At 44.8% G+C, this 17266-nt stretch overlaps 1 protein-coding gene across 2 annotated transcripts in view; it reads left to right on the top strand.

The window, feature by feature from the left end:
* SLC35F2 (solute carrier family 35 member F2) overlaps nt 1-17266 on the top strand; it is a 41409-nt gene that overhangs the window by 11408 nt on the left and 12735 nt on the right. For both annotated transcript variants that reach the window (XM_083363074.1, XM_083363073.1), the window contains 3 exons: nt 2698-2873; nt 3383-3510; nt 12470-12629. In XM_083363074.1, the coding sequence (XP_083219200.1) occupies nt 2698-2873; nt 3383-3510; nt 12470-12629 (464 nt within the window). The remainder of the gene's footprint in view (nt 1-2697; nt 2874-3382; nt 3511-12469; nt 12630-17266) is intronic.

Below are 17266 nucleotides of genomic sequence, written 5' to 3'. Positions count from 1 at the left end.
AATGACCCTGGAAGACAGAGGGAGATCCGCAGACTGGAAAACTGACATGTAAAAGATGTCTTAGCCCACAGAAGGGACAGGATGTGGGAAATGTTTCAGAACTGATTGTGTTGGTAGGAAAGACCTTGGGATATGGGTTGGAGAGCTACTGCCTAGGGCAGGGGTAGGCAACCTCGGCTCTTTTATGACTCATGGACTTCAACTCCCAGAATTCCTGAGTCAGCTGACTCAGGAATTCTGGGAGTTGAAGTCCATGAGTCATAAAAGAGCCGAGGTTGCCTACCCCTGGCCTAGGGAATGATGAGATATGTAATGGTATATGGAAATGACCTTGGGAGACGCTAGAGAAGAGAGGCTGTTAAGGGAATGGTCAGGTAAGAGAGGCCAAAGCCTGTGGCTGCATAATGGGTGGAGCAAGAGGCTAAGGAAGATCATCCCTTCCCAAAATCTTAGGCTTTAAAGAAGATGGTGGGAGATTTGTACTTTGAGACTTGCAGGAGTCTGTTAGTATAGATTTACTGATTGTGATTCTTATCTGATTGTGATTCTTATCTGGGAGTTGAACTCCACAAGTCTTAAAGTTGCCAAGTTTGAAGACCCCTGAATTAGGCACTCTAACCCTCAACCTATTCAGGGTCCTCCAAATAGTATAAGGGACGCCAGATTCTTCAGCCATATCCTCCTTTAATGTTATTCCTTGCATGATGGTCTCCTTCCACCTTTTAATTCAATTTTTTTAAACCCATAGGTCTAACACCCTTGCAGTGAATGTGCACATGATCAAGGATACTGTATATTCACAGATGAATAGCCTTATGGTGGTTTTGGGTCAGCAGAATAAATCAAGACCATATTCTGCATAACTAAAAGTCTGTCTGAGATCATTCCCATTACCTCATCCAAGAAGAAGCTATTAATCTTTTCTGTCATTGTAAAGTGAGGCAGAGAAAGGCAGCCAAAAGATAATTCTTCTTTTATTTATGGGATGATAAATAATTGATAAGAAGTGGTAATCAATAGTTATCCCAGTAGCACAATTAGGGAAATTAGCAGAGAAGAACATGCTTATTATGCAAGAATGTCTGTGATCCTTTCTTTATGGAAAACAGATTTCCAGAGCTGATACACAAGCATTTTCGGCCATGGTTCCAATATTATAATGTTATACCCTTCTCCTTCATATTCCTCCACTTTTAAAACATTTGTGAATGAACTGCATCTTTAATTTCCATCATTTTGACAGCACTTCTATTTGGCACATCACTTTATGTATTATTAATCTCAATATTGATTGTGTTCCATGGGGCAAAAGTTAGGTGTTATGACGCATTGAGCTGTTCATGTAACAAAATGCCTCTATGTAATTTAATGTTAGAACTATTATGTAATAGTGCACTGGGGAGAAACACTGAAGAAAATTGTTGTAAATAATAGTACATTAAATTAATAGGTTTGCATTCTGTGAACAAGCCTCTGAGACCAATGAAGGAAAGTAAGATGTGGTAGGATTTTTAAAGTAAATAAGCTAGACAGTTATGAGCAATGGTTCAGGTCGGTTGAAATTATGAGAGCGCATATGGGCATTGTTACCGGCATAAAGTGTTTTTCCTGTTCATAAAAAAGTTGCTCTGGATGGAGAGCACCATTCCCCAGAAAACAAACTAGTGATCATCACTTGCTGTTAAGTCTTCCAGGAATGTCTGTCGACCTAGTTTGTTGTTGCTATGGTTCATCAAATCAACTGTGACTCCTGATGATTTCAAGAACAAGTCCAAGCAAGTTTCTTGATAATGTTTGTGTTGCCATTACATTCTTAGCAGTAGCTCTTAGACTTATATACTACTTTATAGTGCCTCACAGCCTTCTCTAAACAATTTACAGAATCAGCATATTGCCCCAACAATCTGGGTCCTCATTTTACTGACCTCGGAAGAATGGAAGGTTTAGTCAACCTTGAGCTGGTCAGGATTGAACTCCTGGCTGTGGGCAGGGTTAGCCTGAAATTCTAACAATTGTACCACCACGACTCTTGGCTCTCTCTTCCTAGGGCTGAGAAAGAGGGACTGTTATATCCAGCTGACTTTTATGTCTAGGCAGGACTAGGTTGTAGTGCCTTTAGCCACTATCCCAAACATGGCTAGTTTCATTTCCTCTTTTTCTGGGTAGAGCAGGACTTTTCCAAACAAGGTTTGGAAGGTTTCTGTGAACATATATAGAATGCCTACAGAGCCTCGAGGCATTCATGTGAATACAAGCTATGCTTTACTTTTCATAGGCCACAGTTTTTGAAATGAAAAAACAGAAGTGCCTATCCCACTGTAAAACATTTTCTTTTTCATCCTTAAACATTTCTGTTGCTATTCTAACTTCTGCAGTTTAAATATTCCATTGTGAGAATGGTAGAATTTTTCCCCCCCACTTGGAATGGTATTGCCTAACAGTGACTGCTGGGTAGCATTGGAAGTTGGTTCAATAGGATCAGGTCTTCTCTTCACCCAAGTAACCAAATGCCCCTTTATTCTTGCTTTTTTCAAGCATCTGGGTCAACTGATAAATGCTATGCTGATTAAATTCTTCTTGCTAATAGAGATTTGTGCAAGTACATTTGCAAGGCCATTGTCATGTATTATGAATTACCTAATTCTGTAAATTGATAAATAAAGCTTTTCAAAGCCACTTTCCTTTTTCCATTTACAGGCATATTGTGAAAACACTTCTCCTGGGTCAGATACTCTCCTTGCTTATTTGTGGGACTGCAGTCACAAGCCAGTTTCTTGCCGACAAATACAGCATCAACACTCCAATGCTGCAGAGTTTCATAAACTATTGTTTGCTTTTCCTAGTGTACACAACAACTCTTGCATTTAGGAAAGGTAAAATGGAATATATTGAGCTCAAAAACTTCCTATATTACTCTCCAAACATGTTCCCTTTCAGAATATTCCATTCCATCCCCTAGCTTAATGAGTTTCTTCTTAAATTTTATCCCTCTCCTTCCTTCCTTCCTTCCTTCCTTCCTTCCTTCCTTCCTTCCTTCCTTCCTTCCTTCCTTCCTTCCTTCCTTCCTTCCTTCCTTTCATCCATCCATCCATCCATCCATCCGATTTATATGGCTCACCAACTCAACAAGGCAGCTCTCAGTGGCTAGCATAGAATTAAAATAATAAGAAATGATAATACCGTAATAGAAACAGAGATAGCAAAACATGCATTCAGCGCTATCAGATCGAACATGTAGCACCTATGATGCGAACATCCAACTACCTTAGCTTCAGAGAGTGCCTTTTTCCCACATTCCATTTAAGTTCCCATATTGGTCGGACAGAAAAAGGGAGCATCTGTGGAATGGTAGATGGACTTACATGTTTGCTTTTTTTTTCAGATGGTGATGGGATCTTGCAGATCCTAAAGAAGAAATGGTGGAAGTACATTTTGCTTGGATTGGCTGATGTTGAAGCTAACTACACCATTGTAAAAGCCTATCAATATACAACTATAACGAGTGTCCAGGTAAAAATAATAGTGTATATTTTGGCATGATAAGCATTAATATTTCTATTGTTGCAACAGTTTGTCTAGGCAATTGCTATTTATAATCTAATACAGTAGGGTGATCCAAATTAGATCCTTAACTTCAGCCATGAGGTTCACTGGGTGATTTTGAGAGGATCTGTGTTCTATAGGGTTAGTGCAAGAATGCAGTAATGGTGGAAAAAAACAGTTATGCCACCTTGGGTTTACTGAAATGTAGTTTCAATATCATACAATAAATTGGTAGGAGAATAGTATTAGTAATAGCATTTATTGATTGATTGATTGATTGATTGATTGATTGATTGATTGATGGGATTTATATCCCGCCCTATCTCCCGAAGGACTCAGGGCGGCTAACAACAAAACATATAATAAGTACAGAAATCAAGATAAAAATAAAATTAAAATCATCTGTGCAATAAATTAAAATTAAAAACTAAAAAATAAATTAAAAATTCTAAATATAAATTTAGACTTATTTACCCTTCATAGTGCTTTAAAGCAAAGTCCCCAACCTTTTGGGCACCAGGGACCGGTTCCTTGGAGAAAAGTTTTTCTATGGACCGGAGAGTGTATAGTTTTGTATGCTGGCTGCATCCCATGGATGGGGCTTTGCTTGTTTGTGCGGACCAGTTGCTGGCCTGCTGTGGCCCGGTACCGGTCCATGGACCGAGGGTTGGGGGACCCTGCTTTAAAGCACTCCCTAAGCCAGGGGTGGAGAACTATGGCCCTTTTATGACTTGGTGTTCTGAACCAGCCCTCTTCTCGCACCCCTAATCAAAAGAAGAGACTGGAAAGCGTTCAAGGCTAAAAGGCTTCTGCCAAGATTTAATAGTAAACACACAAGAGCTTATCTTCTCAAGCAAAAGAGTTGCTTTCAGCAACCAGCCCCTCCCCAAACACTCCTTTTATAGAGAGCTCAGGGCGTGGTCTCCCTGTGCCTCCTCCCGAGGAGTCCCATAGCCTTCCTTTGTTTGTCCCTGCTCGACTGCCTCCTGCGTCGGGCGTCCTTGAACAGGGCCAGCTGTGGGTCATCATCCTCCGCACTCTCGGGCTCACACAGCTGAGCAGAGGTTCCCGGCTGAGGACTCTGCAAAGTCTCCAAATCATCATCAGCCGGTTCGTTTCCCTCCTCCCCCACATCTGAGTCCTCCGATACATCGGAGCCGGCTGTCGGACCCACAGGCTGACCCTGAGTCACAACACTATCCCGCACCGCAGGGCCCTTCCCCCGGGTCTGCCGATCCGGATGCGGTCGGGATGGGAACTGTTCGTGAAACGCAGTCACCAACGCAGGGGCATGAACGGCGGTCGCGTCTTCCCATGTGAAGTCCTCCGGCCCGTACCCTTTCCACTCGATCAGGTACTGGAAGCGACCTTTCAGCCAGCGGGAATCCCTGATGCTGGCGACCTCGTACTCGGGGGTGCTGTCGCCATCACGAGGTCCTGATGGGGGAGGTTCCGCTTGGCGAAGTGGACAAGCCGGTTGTTCGGGGACCAACAAGGACCGATGGAAGACGGGGTGCACGCGCAGGGAACGTGGCAGAGTTAAACGATAGGCGACCGGGTTGATGACGGCCTCGACTGGGAACGGTCCAAGGTAACGGTGGTCCAGCTTCCTCGCCGGCCGAGTGGATGGTAGGTTCCTGGTGGACAGCCAGACCCGATCCCCCACCGATAGTGGAGGCGTATCCCTTCTCGACCGATCGGCGAACCTCTTGTAGTCGGCCTTGGCCTTCTCCAGCTGCCGTCGCACCAACCGATGGATCGCCTGTAACTCCGCCATGAATTCGTTCGCTGCCGGCTTCGGTGAGTCCACGGGAGAAAGGGGGAAAAACCGGGGGTGATAACCCACATTGGCCAAGAACGGTGTCATCTGCGTGGAGGTGTGCTGCGAGTTGTTAAAGGCAAACTCGGCTATGGCCAAATAGTCCACCCAATTGTCCTGCTGCAGGTTAACGTAGCAGCGCAGATACTGCTCTAAGATGCCGATGACCTTCTCGGTACCCCCGTCGGTCTGAGGATGATGCGCGGACGAGAGGCAAACCTTAATGTCCAACGCCCGCATCAACTCCTGCCAGAAGCGGGCTGTAAACTGGGCCCCCCTATCGGAAACGACTCTATCGGGAAGGCCGTGCAGCCGGAACACCTGTTGGATGAACATGCGACTAGTGGCGCGAGCTGACGGTAAGCCGCGACAGGGGATGAAGTGCGCCATCTTGGTCAACATGTCCACCACCACAAACACTGTCGTGAAGCCGGAGGATGGGGGTAGATCCGTCAGAAAGTCCATGGACACAGCCCCCCAGGGTCTCTTGGGCGTTGGCAAAGGCTGCAGTAAACCAGGCGGGGCCCCTGTCGCTGACTTGGCCTGCCTGCATGGGACGCAGGAGGTGACATAAGACTGGACATCGTGTCGGACTCGGGGCCACCAGAACGTACGGGAGACCAGGTTCAGAGTCTTGAACAGGCCAAAATGCCCCGCAGCCGGGTTATCATGACATTGGCTGAGGACGAGTCCCCTGAGTGGCCCTCCTGGAACATAGAGCCGGTCACGATAATACAGGAGTCCATCCGTGACCGACCAAGGCGAATCTGGCCCCACCTCTTCCTTCCGCTGAGCTACCCACGCCTCCTGCTGCTGCGCCTCCCGGATCCGAGCCCGTATATCCACCGGCTCCCGCACCGCAGCAAAAGACTCGACGGGGATCACGGTCCTGGGCGGAAGCTTGTCTTCCACTCGGGTGTACTCGGGCTTCCTGGACAGAGCATCCGCTCTCTGGTTGTGCCCGCTTGGTATGTACCGCACCCGGAAGTCAAACCTCGCAAAGAAGAGGGACCACCGGATCTGGCGTTGGTTCAAATTCCGAGCGGTCTGCAGGCTTTCCAGATTCTTGTGGTCCGTCCGGACCTCGATTTGATGCCGCGCCCCCTCCAGATGATGCCTCCAAGCCTCGAACGCCGCCTTGATGGCCAGCAGCTCCTTCTCCCAGATGGTATAGTTGCGCTCCGAGGGATTCAATTTCCGAGAGTGATACGCGCAAGGGAAAAGGGTACCGTTGGGCGTCGCTGCCTGGAGTAACACGGCCCCAATGGCAATGTCGGAGGCGTCCGCCTCCACGACAAACGGCCGTTGCGGGTCAGGATGCTTCAAGATGGGCTCCTTCATGAAGGCGTCCTTCAAAGCTTGGAACGCCTGTTGTTCGGGGGCGTTCCACTGGAACCGAGTCTTCTTCTGCAGGAGCCGGGTGAGGGGGGCTGTCAAGGCAGCAAAGCCAGGGATGAATGTCCGATAGTAGTTGGCAAATCCAAGAAGTCGCTGAATATCCTTCACGCGACGCGGGGGTTGCCAACTCTGCAACGACTCAACTTTACTCGGTTCCATGGCGATGCCCTCAGGAGAAATGCGGTGACCCAAGAAATCAATGGTCACCTGGTAGAACTGGCACTTCTCCAACTTGGCAAACAGCCGATGTTTCCGGAGGCGCTGCAGGACCTGACGGAGATGCTGATGATGCGCTTCACGCGACGGGGAGTAAATCAGGATGTCGTCCAGGTAAATCACAACAAACTGGTCCAACAGATCCCGAAAGATGTCATTCATAAAATGCTGAAACACAGCGGGGGCGTTGGTCAGGCCAAACGGCATCACCGTGTACTCGAAATGTCCATAGCGAGTACCAAACGCCGTCTTCCACTCATCACCCGGCCGAACCCTGACGAGGTTGTAAGCTCCACGCAGGTCCAGTTTCGTGAAGATCTTAGCCTCCCGGAGTCGGTCCAAGAGCTCGGGGATGAGGGGCAGCGGGTAGCGATTACGCACCGTGATAGCGTTGAGTTTCCGGTAGTCACAGCAAAGCCGTAACTCGCCCGACTTCTTTTTGACGAAGAGCACGGGCGCAGACACTGGCGAGGACGAGGGCCGGATGAAACCACGAGCCAAGTTCTTTGTCAGGAAGTCCCGCAATGCAGCCAACTCGGGCTCCGACATGGAGTACAAACGCCCCACTGGGAGAGGCGCATCAGGGACTAGGTCAATGGAGCAGTCGTAGGGCCTGTGCGGGGGTAATTGGTCCGCCTCTGACTCGCTGAACACGTCAGCAAAGTCGGACAGTTCGGGAGGCAAGGAAACCCCTGGGGAACCCTCCACCTGGCCGGCACAGATATGGCGGGTGTGGTCCACGCACTGCAAACTTGGGAAGGTGACCAAGTTCTGAGACCAATAGATCTGTGGATCATGCGCCCGGAGCCACGCCAGTCCCAAGACCACGGGGAAGTGCAGATCCGAAGTGACGTAGAACTGAATGGCCTCCACATGGGTACTGATGGCCATACACACGGGTTGCGTGGCGGCCGTGATAGGCCCGGACAGGAGCACTCGACCATCAATGGTCTCCACAAGCATGGGCGGATCCACTGGACACTGGGGAACAGCCCATTTGGCCACAAAGGCCGAATCCATAAAGTTAGTGGTAGCCCCAGAGTCAATTAAGGCATGGACCGGAATCCCCTCTGGCTTGCCAGGGAGGATCAGTCGTGCCTCCAAAATCAAATGCCGTGGAGGTTCACAGGCACCGTCGGAACGGCGTCGCTCGGCGTGATCGTTGTGGGTCGCCCGATCTTTCACACCGTCTAGATCGGGCTCGGGCCGTTTCCCGATAGCAAAGCAGGGGACTTTCTCGGGGCAGGCTTGGTCACTGACGCTCGCTGACGCTTCTTCGGGCAAGAAGCAGCCAAATGTCCAGGGTCCCCACAGTAAAAACACAACCCCTCCGATCGTCGTCTGTCCATTTCCGTCACCGATAGACGGGACCTGGCGGCACCCAGCTCCATTGGCTCCTCCCTCTGGACTGGGGGCTCACGCACAACAGGGGCGGCAGGGGTCTGTGGGGTGGCACGGCGACTCTTACGCTGCTGCAGCCGGGCATCGATCCGCAGACAAAGATGGATCAGCCCATTCAGGTCTGAGGGAATGTCCACGCGGGCCAGCTCATCCAACATCTCCTCTGACAAGCCATCCTGAAAGGCATCCACGAGCGCAGCCTCATTCCAGGCGGAATCCTGGCTAAGCAGCCGGAAATCGCTGATATAGGCCTGTAGAGGGCGCTGACCCTGCCTCAAAGCTTTCAGGCGTCGGGTGGCAGTCTGCGCCTTAATCGGGTCCTCGTACATGAGGCGCATATGGTCACAAAACCCCCCAAAGTTATCCAACAAAGGGCTAGGCTGTGCCAACAGAGGCGTGCCCCAACGAGCTGCATCTCCCGACAGAAGGCTCAACACGAATCCCACCTTATCTCGGTCAGTGGGGAAATCAGCTGCTCTCACGCTGATATAAAGCTGGCATTGTCCCAGGAAGGCAGGAAACAGTTCTGGTTTACCAGCAAATTTATCCGGCATAGCTATCTGACATTTCCTCCTGGGTGGGGGGGCAGCATGTACCTGAGCCTGCAGTTGTGCCACCTGAGTGGCCAGCAAGGTGAGTTGCTGGTTGAGCTGGGCATTCTCGGCAAGAAGCTGCTCCATCGTAGTATTAAGGGGTGGGTGGCTGAAAGCAAACTGTTCTGAACCAGCCCTCTTCTCGCACCCCTAATCAAAAGAAGAGACTGGAAAGCGTTCAAGGCTAAAAGGCTTCTGCCAAGATTTAATAGTAAACACACAAGAGCTTATCTTCTCAAGCAAAAGAGTTGCTTTCAGCAACCAGCCCCTCCCCAAACACTCCTTTTATAGAGAGCTCAGGGCGTGGTCTCCCTGTGCCTCCTCCCGAGGAGTCCCATAGCCTTCCTTTGTTTGTCCCTGCTCGACTGCCTCCTGCGTCGGGCGTCCTTGAACAGGGCCAGCTGTGGGTCATCATCCTCCGCACTCTCGGGCTCACACAGCTGAGCAGAGGTTCCCGGCTGAGGACTCTGCAAAGTCTCCAAATCATCATCAGCCGGTTCGTTTCCCTCCTCCCCCACATCTGAGTCCTCCGATACATCGGAGCCGGCTGTCGGACCCACAGGCTGACCCTGAGTCACAACACTTGGGGACTTCAACTCTCAGAATTCCTGAGCCAGCCATGCTGGCTCAGGTATTCTGGGAGTTGAGGTCCCCAAGTCATAAAGGGGCCATAGTACCCTACCTCTGTTTTAATCGGTTTAGAGAGTCAGCATATTGCCCCCAACAATCTGGATCCTCATTTTACTGACCTGAGAAGGATGGAAGGCTGAGTCAACCTTGAATTGGTCAGGATCGAACTGCTGACAGTCAGTAGAGTTAGCCTGCAATACTGCATTCTAACCATGCACCACTATGGCTCTTAACGGAATGCTGATTTCATCTGTTTTAGGATAGAAATGGCTGTTAAAATATAGCACTGGCCATGTAGCTCCTGAATTCAAACAGAAAAGTTATCCCACATTGCTGTACTCAAAGTTACAATGACCTCATTTTATATGCCCACTAAAATGTGTTTTAATGATCAAATTGATCCCTGATTTTTAAGATGTTAAAAGCCTTCGGGCAAGAAAAAGCCATTAATGGAAGATCACAGCATGCAATCTGAGAATTCCTTCACATAGCCTTGAATTATATCAATTTCTTTGCAAAGTAAAGAATTGCGCTTTTGTGCCCTGAACATCCTTTGGCACTGCTGCTGAGGTGGATTTCACAGTGGAAATCACAGTTTTAACAGTGAACGGGTTCTCAACTTTGTCCATAGATGCAAACATAGTTTTAGTCTGCAATCTACAAGATACAATCATTTCCTCACTGACAGGATACTTTTGATGTTTCATCAGTGGCTTTTTCTTTTTGAGGAGGTCATTTTGATAATACATATATTTATATTAATGCTACTGAAGCAGGGAAATTTATTATTGGTCTAAAATTAGGACTGAACTGAAAAGAAGCATTATTTTTATTCATTTGCGAATTCTCACAAAAGTAGAGAAGTTTGGTGGAAGGAATTCTCTTCCCAGCCTGACAATCCAACATTTTGCTTTGTAATGTTAAGAAATCAGAGCCAATTTGGTGTAGTGGTTAAAGTTAATGGACTAGAAGCTTGGAGATTGTTGTTTGAATCCTCTCTTAGGCATGGAAGCTGGCTAGGTGACTTTGCATCAGTCTGTCTCCGCCCTAGACTGGGAAGTGAAAGCTATCTGTCTACCAACCTGCATTAGATCAAAGTGGAAGAGTATAGTCCACAACCTTCAACAAAGAGGTGGATTGATTTAGGATGTTGTTGAGTAATAAACATTAAATATACCCCAATCTCAAATTTAGACTATTGATTAACCTCCTTAACTATTCCTTTTCTAAGCACCTGGGGACATATCGATGTTATAATTCAGTTGGTGTTTGGGGAGCAATGTTTCTATTCATAAATCAAGAGAAACTCTCAAGGTCTCCTCAACCTACTGACCCACAGATACTTCTTTTGAAATCACTTTGGCAAAGTAGCAGTTTTTAAAACAAAAATATTTATTTTAGTAGCATTATTTAACAAAACATTCTCCTCAACTGGAAACTTCCCTTTCATAAGAGTGATCCAACTGCTTGTTTTAGATAAGAAAAACCAATGCTATTTGCTTTGGTATCAGACTGATGTTAGTTTGAAGAACTGTGTTGCAGATTTTTTTTCCTTTTCCTTTTGAGGCTGCTAGCAGTAGGAACACAGTTGCTGTTTCCCAGCTGCTAAGGCCACAGTGTGGTGATCTTCATTGAGTTAAGTGGTGCCTCCTTCTGAGGAAATCTGGATAAAATCCTAGAATTCTAGTACAAAGTTCTTCTCTGGGCCTTATTTAAAGTTCAAAAGATCAGTGGTTTTTTTTATTTTCTTAGCCTCTCCATAACATTGGAGTAAATGATCCATTGTTAACTAGAGAGTCTGTAACAGTGTTTCTCAACCTTAGCAAGTTTAAGATATGTGGACTTCAACTCCCAGAATTCCCCAACCAGCATGAAGTTGAGTTGAAGTCCACATATTTTCAACTTGCTACGGTTGAGAAATACTGGTCTATAATACTTATTTGTTAAATTTATAGCTTGCCTTTTTTCTCCCAGAGCTCAGAATTTCCCTTTTTTAACTGCACAGCAGTTCAAAGTTACCCAATAAGTTTCTTTGTCTGAAGATAATCTTGAACCTGGGAGTTACTAGTTCTAATCTAACACCTTAACCGCTACATCACGCTACTTCTCATGGTATGGATATTTAGGGATAAATCAGGAGGAAATGGATGCTAGATTACAAAGATCAGAGGAAGAATCTCTTTGATGCCAGCTGGGTGGTGGCCAAGTATTTTATTTTAAAATATACTCAGGATAATCTCATGAAGTAGCATACTTTGGTTGCTGTTATTAATATGTTGTTAAAGTTTTGTTAAAAAGTTTGATTAAGGTTCTAGACCTTGGCCAGGCTAGATATATAGTTGGCATGAGGAAGGAACAATCCCCCACCCCAAACAAAGTAGAACTTTGGTTTAATTTAAATTTAGAGTAAGGAGAATATGTTTTATTAATTTAAAGCTAATAACATGTCTGTCCATGTATTAAGCAATTTTCTTTAATTTTTCAATTTATTGCCAGCTTTGGAAGGGCCTTAGAGTTAATTTATATAGCCATGTGTTCCATTGAAAACAGCTTAAAAAGATCTCTTTGAGTTCAACCATTAAGTTTTCTCTGAAACGCTTTCGGAAAGACTGCCTTCTAGAATTTTTCCCCCAGTGTAGACTTCAGTCCTTGGACTTCCTCATGGTCCATCATTGAGATATTAACCAGGTGTCATCCTGCTTGGGTAGATCAACCAGTTGCCACTACGAACTGCGTAAAGACCATTTAGGCTGTTTAACCTGATTTACACCAGATGGGGTACCACATCCTGAGCATCTCCTATCTGGGTGAGAAAAGACCACTTCCCTTTTTTTTATGATGGAGTTCTCTTTCTTTCTGTGTATGGCAGCTCCTGGACTGTTTTGGGATTCCTGTGCTGATGGCTTTATCATGGTTCATCCTCCGTGCAAGATATAAATTAATCCATTTCATTGCTGTTGCTGTTTGTCTGTTGGGCGTAGGGACCATGGTCGGTGCGGATATATTAGCTGGAAGGCAAGAAGGTGAAGGTAAGGCTTGGGCAAAATAATTTGCTAAGTATGCCAAAACTAACCATGATAGCAGCAAGGAATATTTTAAATTTAAATATTTTAAATTCATTGATGAGACTCAGATTTGTGCCTAGTAGTGAAGAATGTTCTCTGGAAAAATCTGGCTAGACAAAATAATAGTTTTCTTGTTTGGACAATTTTGTTTTTTACTCTGCTAAGTTCAGAAAGTCAGTGTGTTTCCTTAGCCTAAAAAAGTTAGCTAGCTAAATGAAATGATAAATATATATGTGTCTGTATATACACAGGAACACATACTTTTATCTAGACACTCAGTTTACAAGAACATCTTTGGCAGAAAAATGATCTGTTCTCTCTTTTTTATCCAAAAACAAACAGGAAAAAACAATCCACCCCCAAATATTTAGAATTATTATTGGCAAGTGCTGATTGTACTGTATGGCACAGATAGTCTTCAACTTACAACAGTTCATTTAGTGACCATTCAAAGTTACAACGGCACTAAAAAAAGTGACTTATGACTGTTGTTCTCATGACCTTTGAAGCATCCCATGGTCATGTGATCAAAATTCAGACTGACTCGTGTTTACGACAGTTGGAGTGTCCTGGGGTCATGTGATCATCTTTTGCAACCTTCTCTCAAGCAAAGTCAATGGGGAAGCCAGATTCACTTAATAGGCGTGTTACTAACATAACAGCTGCAGTGATTCACTTAACAACTGTGGCAAGAAAGGTTGTAAAGTGGGGCAAAACTCACTTAACAAATGTCTCACTTAGCAACAGAAATTTTGGGCTCAATTGTGGTAGTAACCTGAGGACTACCTGTATTGAGAAAAATTAGCCAGATTTTTGGTGTGGGTGGATTTATTTTAAAGGAAAAAACTATGCCTTAAGCCACTGCAAGACTTAAGGCGATCCACTTTGCCCCTTAAAAATCCCTCCAATTCCATACTGTATATGGGCCAAAAAATGATCTTAGCTATTTGAGGATGTGCAGAGAGCTGGCTGTGTGGGAGGCATAAGTGGGATGTAAGAAGCAGTTTTCCCATCCATGCGTTAGGCGCTTGGTAGATTAATGACTTGGCTGAGTGTAGAAAACCTTCAGAGTTTCACTTACTGCAATATTCTGTTTTTAATGCTTATTTATCCTGGCACAGTGGATGAGTTTCTCTTTGGATGGAAATGCCATGAATTGTTTTTATGAGGAAACCTGATAGTAGATGTACAATTACTGCTTTCTTTAGAAAGTGGAAGGGAGCTAGCTTAGAGAAACGTCCTTGATCCATATTTTGCCATTCAAGATATTTGCAGTATCTTTGTGATATTGTTCACAGCTGTGTTTTGCTACAAGCTTCATTATTGTCTAAAAGAGCTTACTGTTTTTTGCTTCCCCTGCAGCATATCCTATGCCAGGGGTAAGCAACCTTGGCTCTTTTATGATTGTGGACTTCAACTCGCAGAATTCCTGAGCTAGCATGGCTCAGCTTGGAAATCTCTCCCTTTCCCCTCAGCATGGCTGGCTCAGGAATTCTGGGAGTTGAGGTCCACCAGTCAAAAAGGGCCAAGGTTGCTTACCCCTGGCATAGGATATGCTGCAGGGGAAGCAAAAAACAGTAAGCTCTTTTAGACAACATGAAGCTTGTAGCAAAACACAGCTGTGGACAATATCACAAAGATACTGCAAATATCTTGAATGGCAAAATATGGATCAAGGACATTGGGAGCAATTCTCTTCCTGCAAGGTCTTGCCTAACATTTGTGGTGAGGAAAGCATGTGAGAATCCCCCGCCACCATAATCCACTCCTGATGCCATGCAGTTCTTGGAGAATGGGAAGGAAAATCCAGCACTTGCATGGTTTCATTGCCAACCCCTCTCTATTGATACGGTTCTTAAATTTAGTGTAGTACAAACTTAGTCACAACATTCTTCAAAGCTTTAACAGGCCTCTTTTGTAAATGAAAAATTTATCTAGGTCACTCTCTTGGCTTGTTACTTGTGTACCTGTTTTAATTAAGAAGACATATCTATTGTAGCATCTTCTTCCGTATCATTCTTGAAGCCTATTATTTTTAATCCTTTCAGATCAGTCCCAGTCTTGTCCAGTAAAACTTGTTTCTCTGGCATAACATCTTTTAAATACAGGCTGCCTACAGAGGAACATATTCTAAAAATTGACCCATAGGTCCATTGTTCAAAAATATCCTTCAGTATGTCCAACATTAAAATATTATGCTTCATTCTATATTAGTAAGTGAAATTTAAGTGTTGTTTTCCTTTAATTGTAATCTTTGCCCCCTTGGGTTCCCTGTGGTGTTCAAGTTCAACCTCCTATAATGTTTTTTTTTTAAAAGAATTCAAAACAAAAGCATTTTTCTATGTGAAGGACTCCAAAGTCTATCTGTGCCCTCTTAGTCCATTTATAACTTTTTAAAATCAAATTTCTAATTATTCTTTTGTTGTTTATTCCCAAAAAATTTTTAAAGTCCTTAAACATGTATTTAAAATATCTTTCACTTAAGATTAAAAGAAACTCAGACTTGTCAATCCAAAGATTCCTAATAGCTGAAAAGTAGTTAAAAGCAATTTACCGAAGTGATTAGGACTAGGGCAGATATGAGGGCAGGGTTCCAGTTCAAGCAGGGGGTTGGACTAGATGACCTCCAAGGTCCCTTCCAACTCTCTTGTTCTATGTTCTAAATCTTCTAAAAGTAGTTTTGCTCTATTTTATGACCTTTCTTGCCACAGTTATTAAGTGAATTACTGCAGTTGTTAGGTTAGTAACGTGAATTGGACTGCCCCATTGACTTTGCTTGGCAGAAGGTCACAAAAGGTGATCAAATGACCCCTAGGGCATTGCAACTGTCATAAATATGAACCAGTTGCCAAGTGTCTTAATTTTGATCATGGAGATGCTGCAATGGTTGTGAGTGTGAAAAATGGTCATAAATCACTTTTTTCATTTTTTTCATGTTTTATTAGATTTAGATTTAGATTTATTGAGATTTTTATACCGCCCTTCTCCCAAAGGGACTCAGGGCGGTTCACAGGGCATAAATATAAACACCAATACAAACATTAAAAAATAATTAAATTAATGCCCAAGTTAAAACCAGAATACTAAAACAAACCAATAAAAAACCCAAGTACCCCCATCAGGCCAGACCCGCTAGTTCAAATAAATGGGTCTTCAACCCGCGACGGAAGGATCGGAGGTCTGATGCCATCCGGAGCTCGACCGGCAGTTGGTTCCATAACGCCGGAGCACCCACAGAGAAGGCCCTCCCCCTGGGGGCCACCAGTCGACATTCCTTGACAGGAGGCACCCTGAGGAGGCCCTCTCTGTGGGCGCGCACAGGGCGGAGGGGAGTCGACGCCGGCAGCAGGTGGTCCTCGAGGTATCGCGGACCCATGCCATGTAGGGACTTAAAGATCATAACCAAAACCTTGAACCTTACCCGGAAGACAACTGGCAACCAATACAGCTCACGGAGCAAAGGTGTAACATGGGAGTACCGGGAAACTCCCAAGACAACTCTCGCGGCCGCATTCTGTACCAGTTGGAGCTTCCGAGTAGTCTTCAAGGGAAGTCCCATGTAGAGAGCGTTACAGTAGTCTAGGCGAGAGGTCACGAGCGCATGAGTGACCGTACACAAGGCCTCCCGATCCAGATAGGGCCGCAAAACACAGTTAACCAACTATTATGTGATTTATGTTTTAAAAACATAAATCACATAATAGTTGGTTAACTGTGTTTGCTAGGTTTACATTTGTAAAGAGAAATCATTAACAATTGGTTTCTATAATCCATAATCCACATATTCAAACAAATGTTTCTTTTTTTCAATATTCTCTCTGGTAGATCCCATCATCTATATTCTTAATTTCTTTTTCACTTTAATGTTTTTCCTTTGACCAGTATCTTTCTTGATCAATATGTTTTGCTGAATCAGAAACTTTTTCCATATATTTCCCCCCCCCAACCAATTATACAGTTTATTCCAGATTTCATAATAATCTGTTTCACTCTTATCCTTGAGTTCTAATGTCAACCTATCCATTTCAGCACAGGATAAAATCTTATTTATTACCTCTTCTTCTGAGGTTGTCTCTTTATCTTTCCATCTCTGTGCAAAGGCTAATCTTGCTGCTCTTAGGATGTGTAGTAGTAGGTATAGGGATCCTTTATTCAGTGCTTTTTTTGTAAAAGAAAAAGGTGCCGGAACTCACACATGTCATACAACCCGCCTTGCCTACCTTACAAGGTTCCATCCAAAAAAGGTGCCGGAACTCCGTTCTGAGCGTTCTATGACAAAAAAGCCCTGCCTTTATTGTATTTGTCCTTGGTAATACCTAGCAGAAAGAGTTCTGGCTTTAACTCGATGTTCTGCATTCTAACCACTGTTTTATCAAATGCCAAAATTTTTGTGCTTTTGAGCATTCCCACCACATATGGTAGTAGGTCCCTAGTGATTCTTTGTATTTCCAACATTTCGGTGAGGTCTTTTTATCCATTTTAGCTAATCTCACAGGGGGGAGGTGCCACCTGTAGGACATCTTATATAAGTTTTCTTTGTATGCAGTATTCCTATTCCTTTCCCATAATTCTTGCCAGTTGTCTAAATCAATACCATAACC

Source organism: Vipera ursinii (assembly GCF_947247035.1).
Source record: "Vipera ursinii genome assembly, chromosome: 4".
NCBI lineage: Eukaryota > Metazoa > Chordata > Lepidosauria > Squamata > Viperidae > Vipera > Vipera ursinii.
This window is presented reverse-complemented; position numbering and strand designations above follow the sequence as displayed.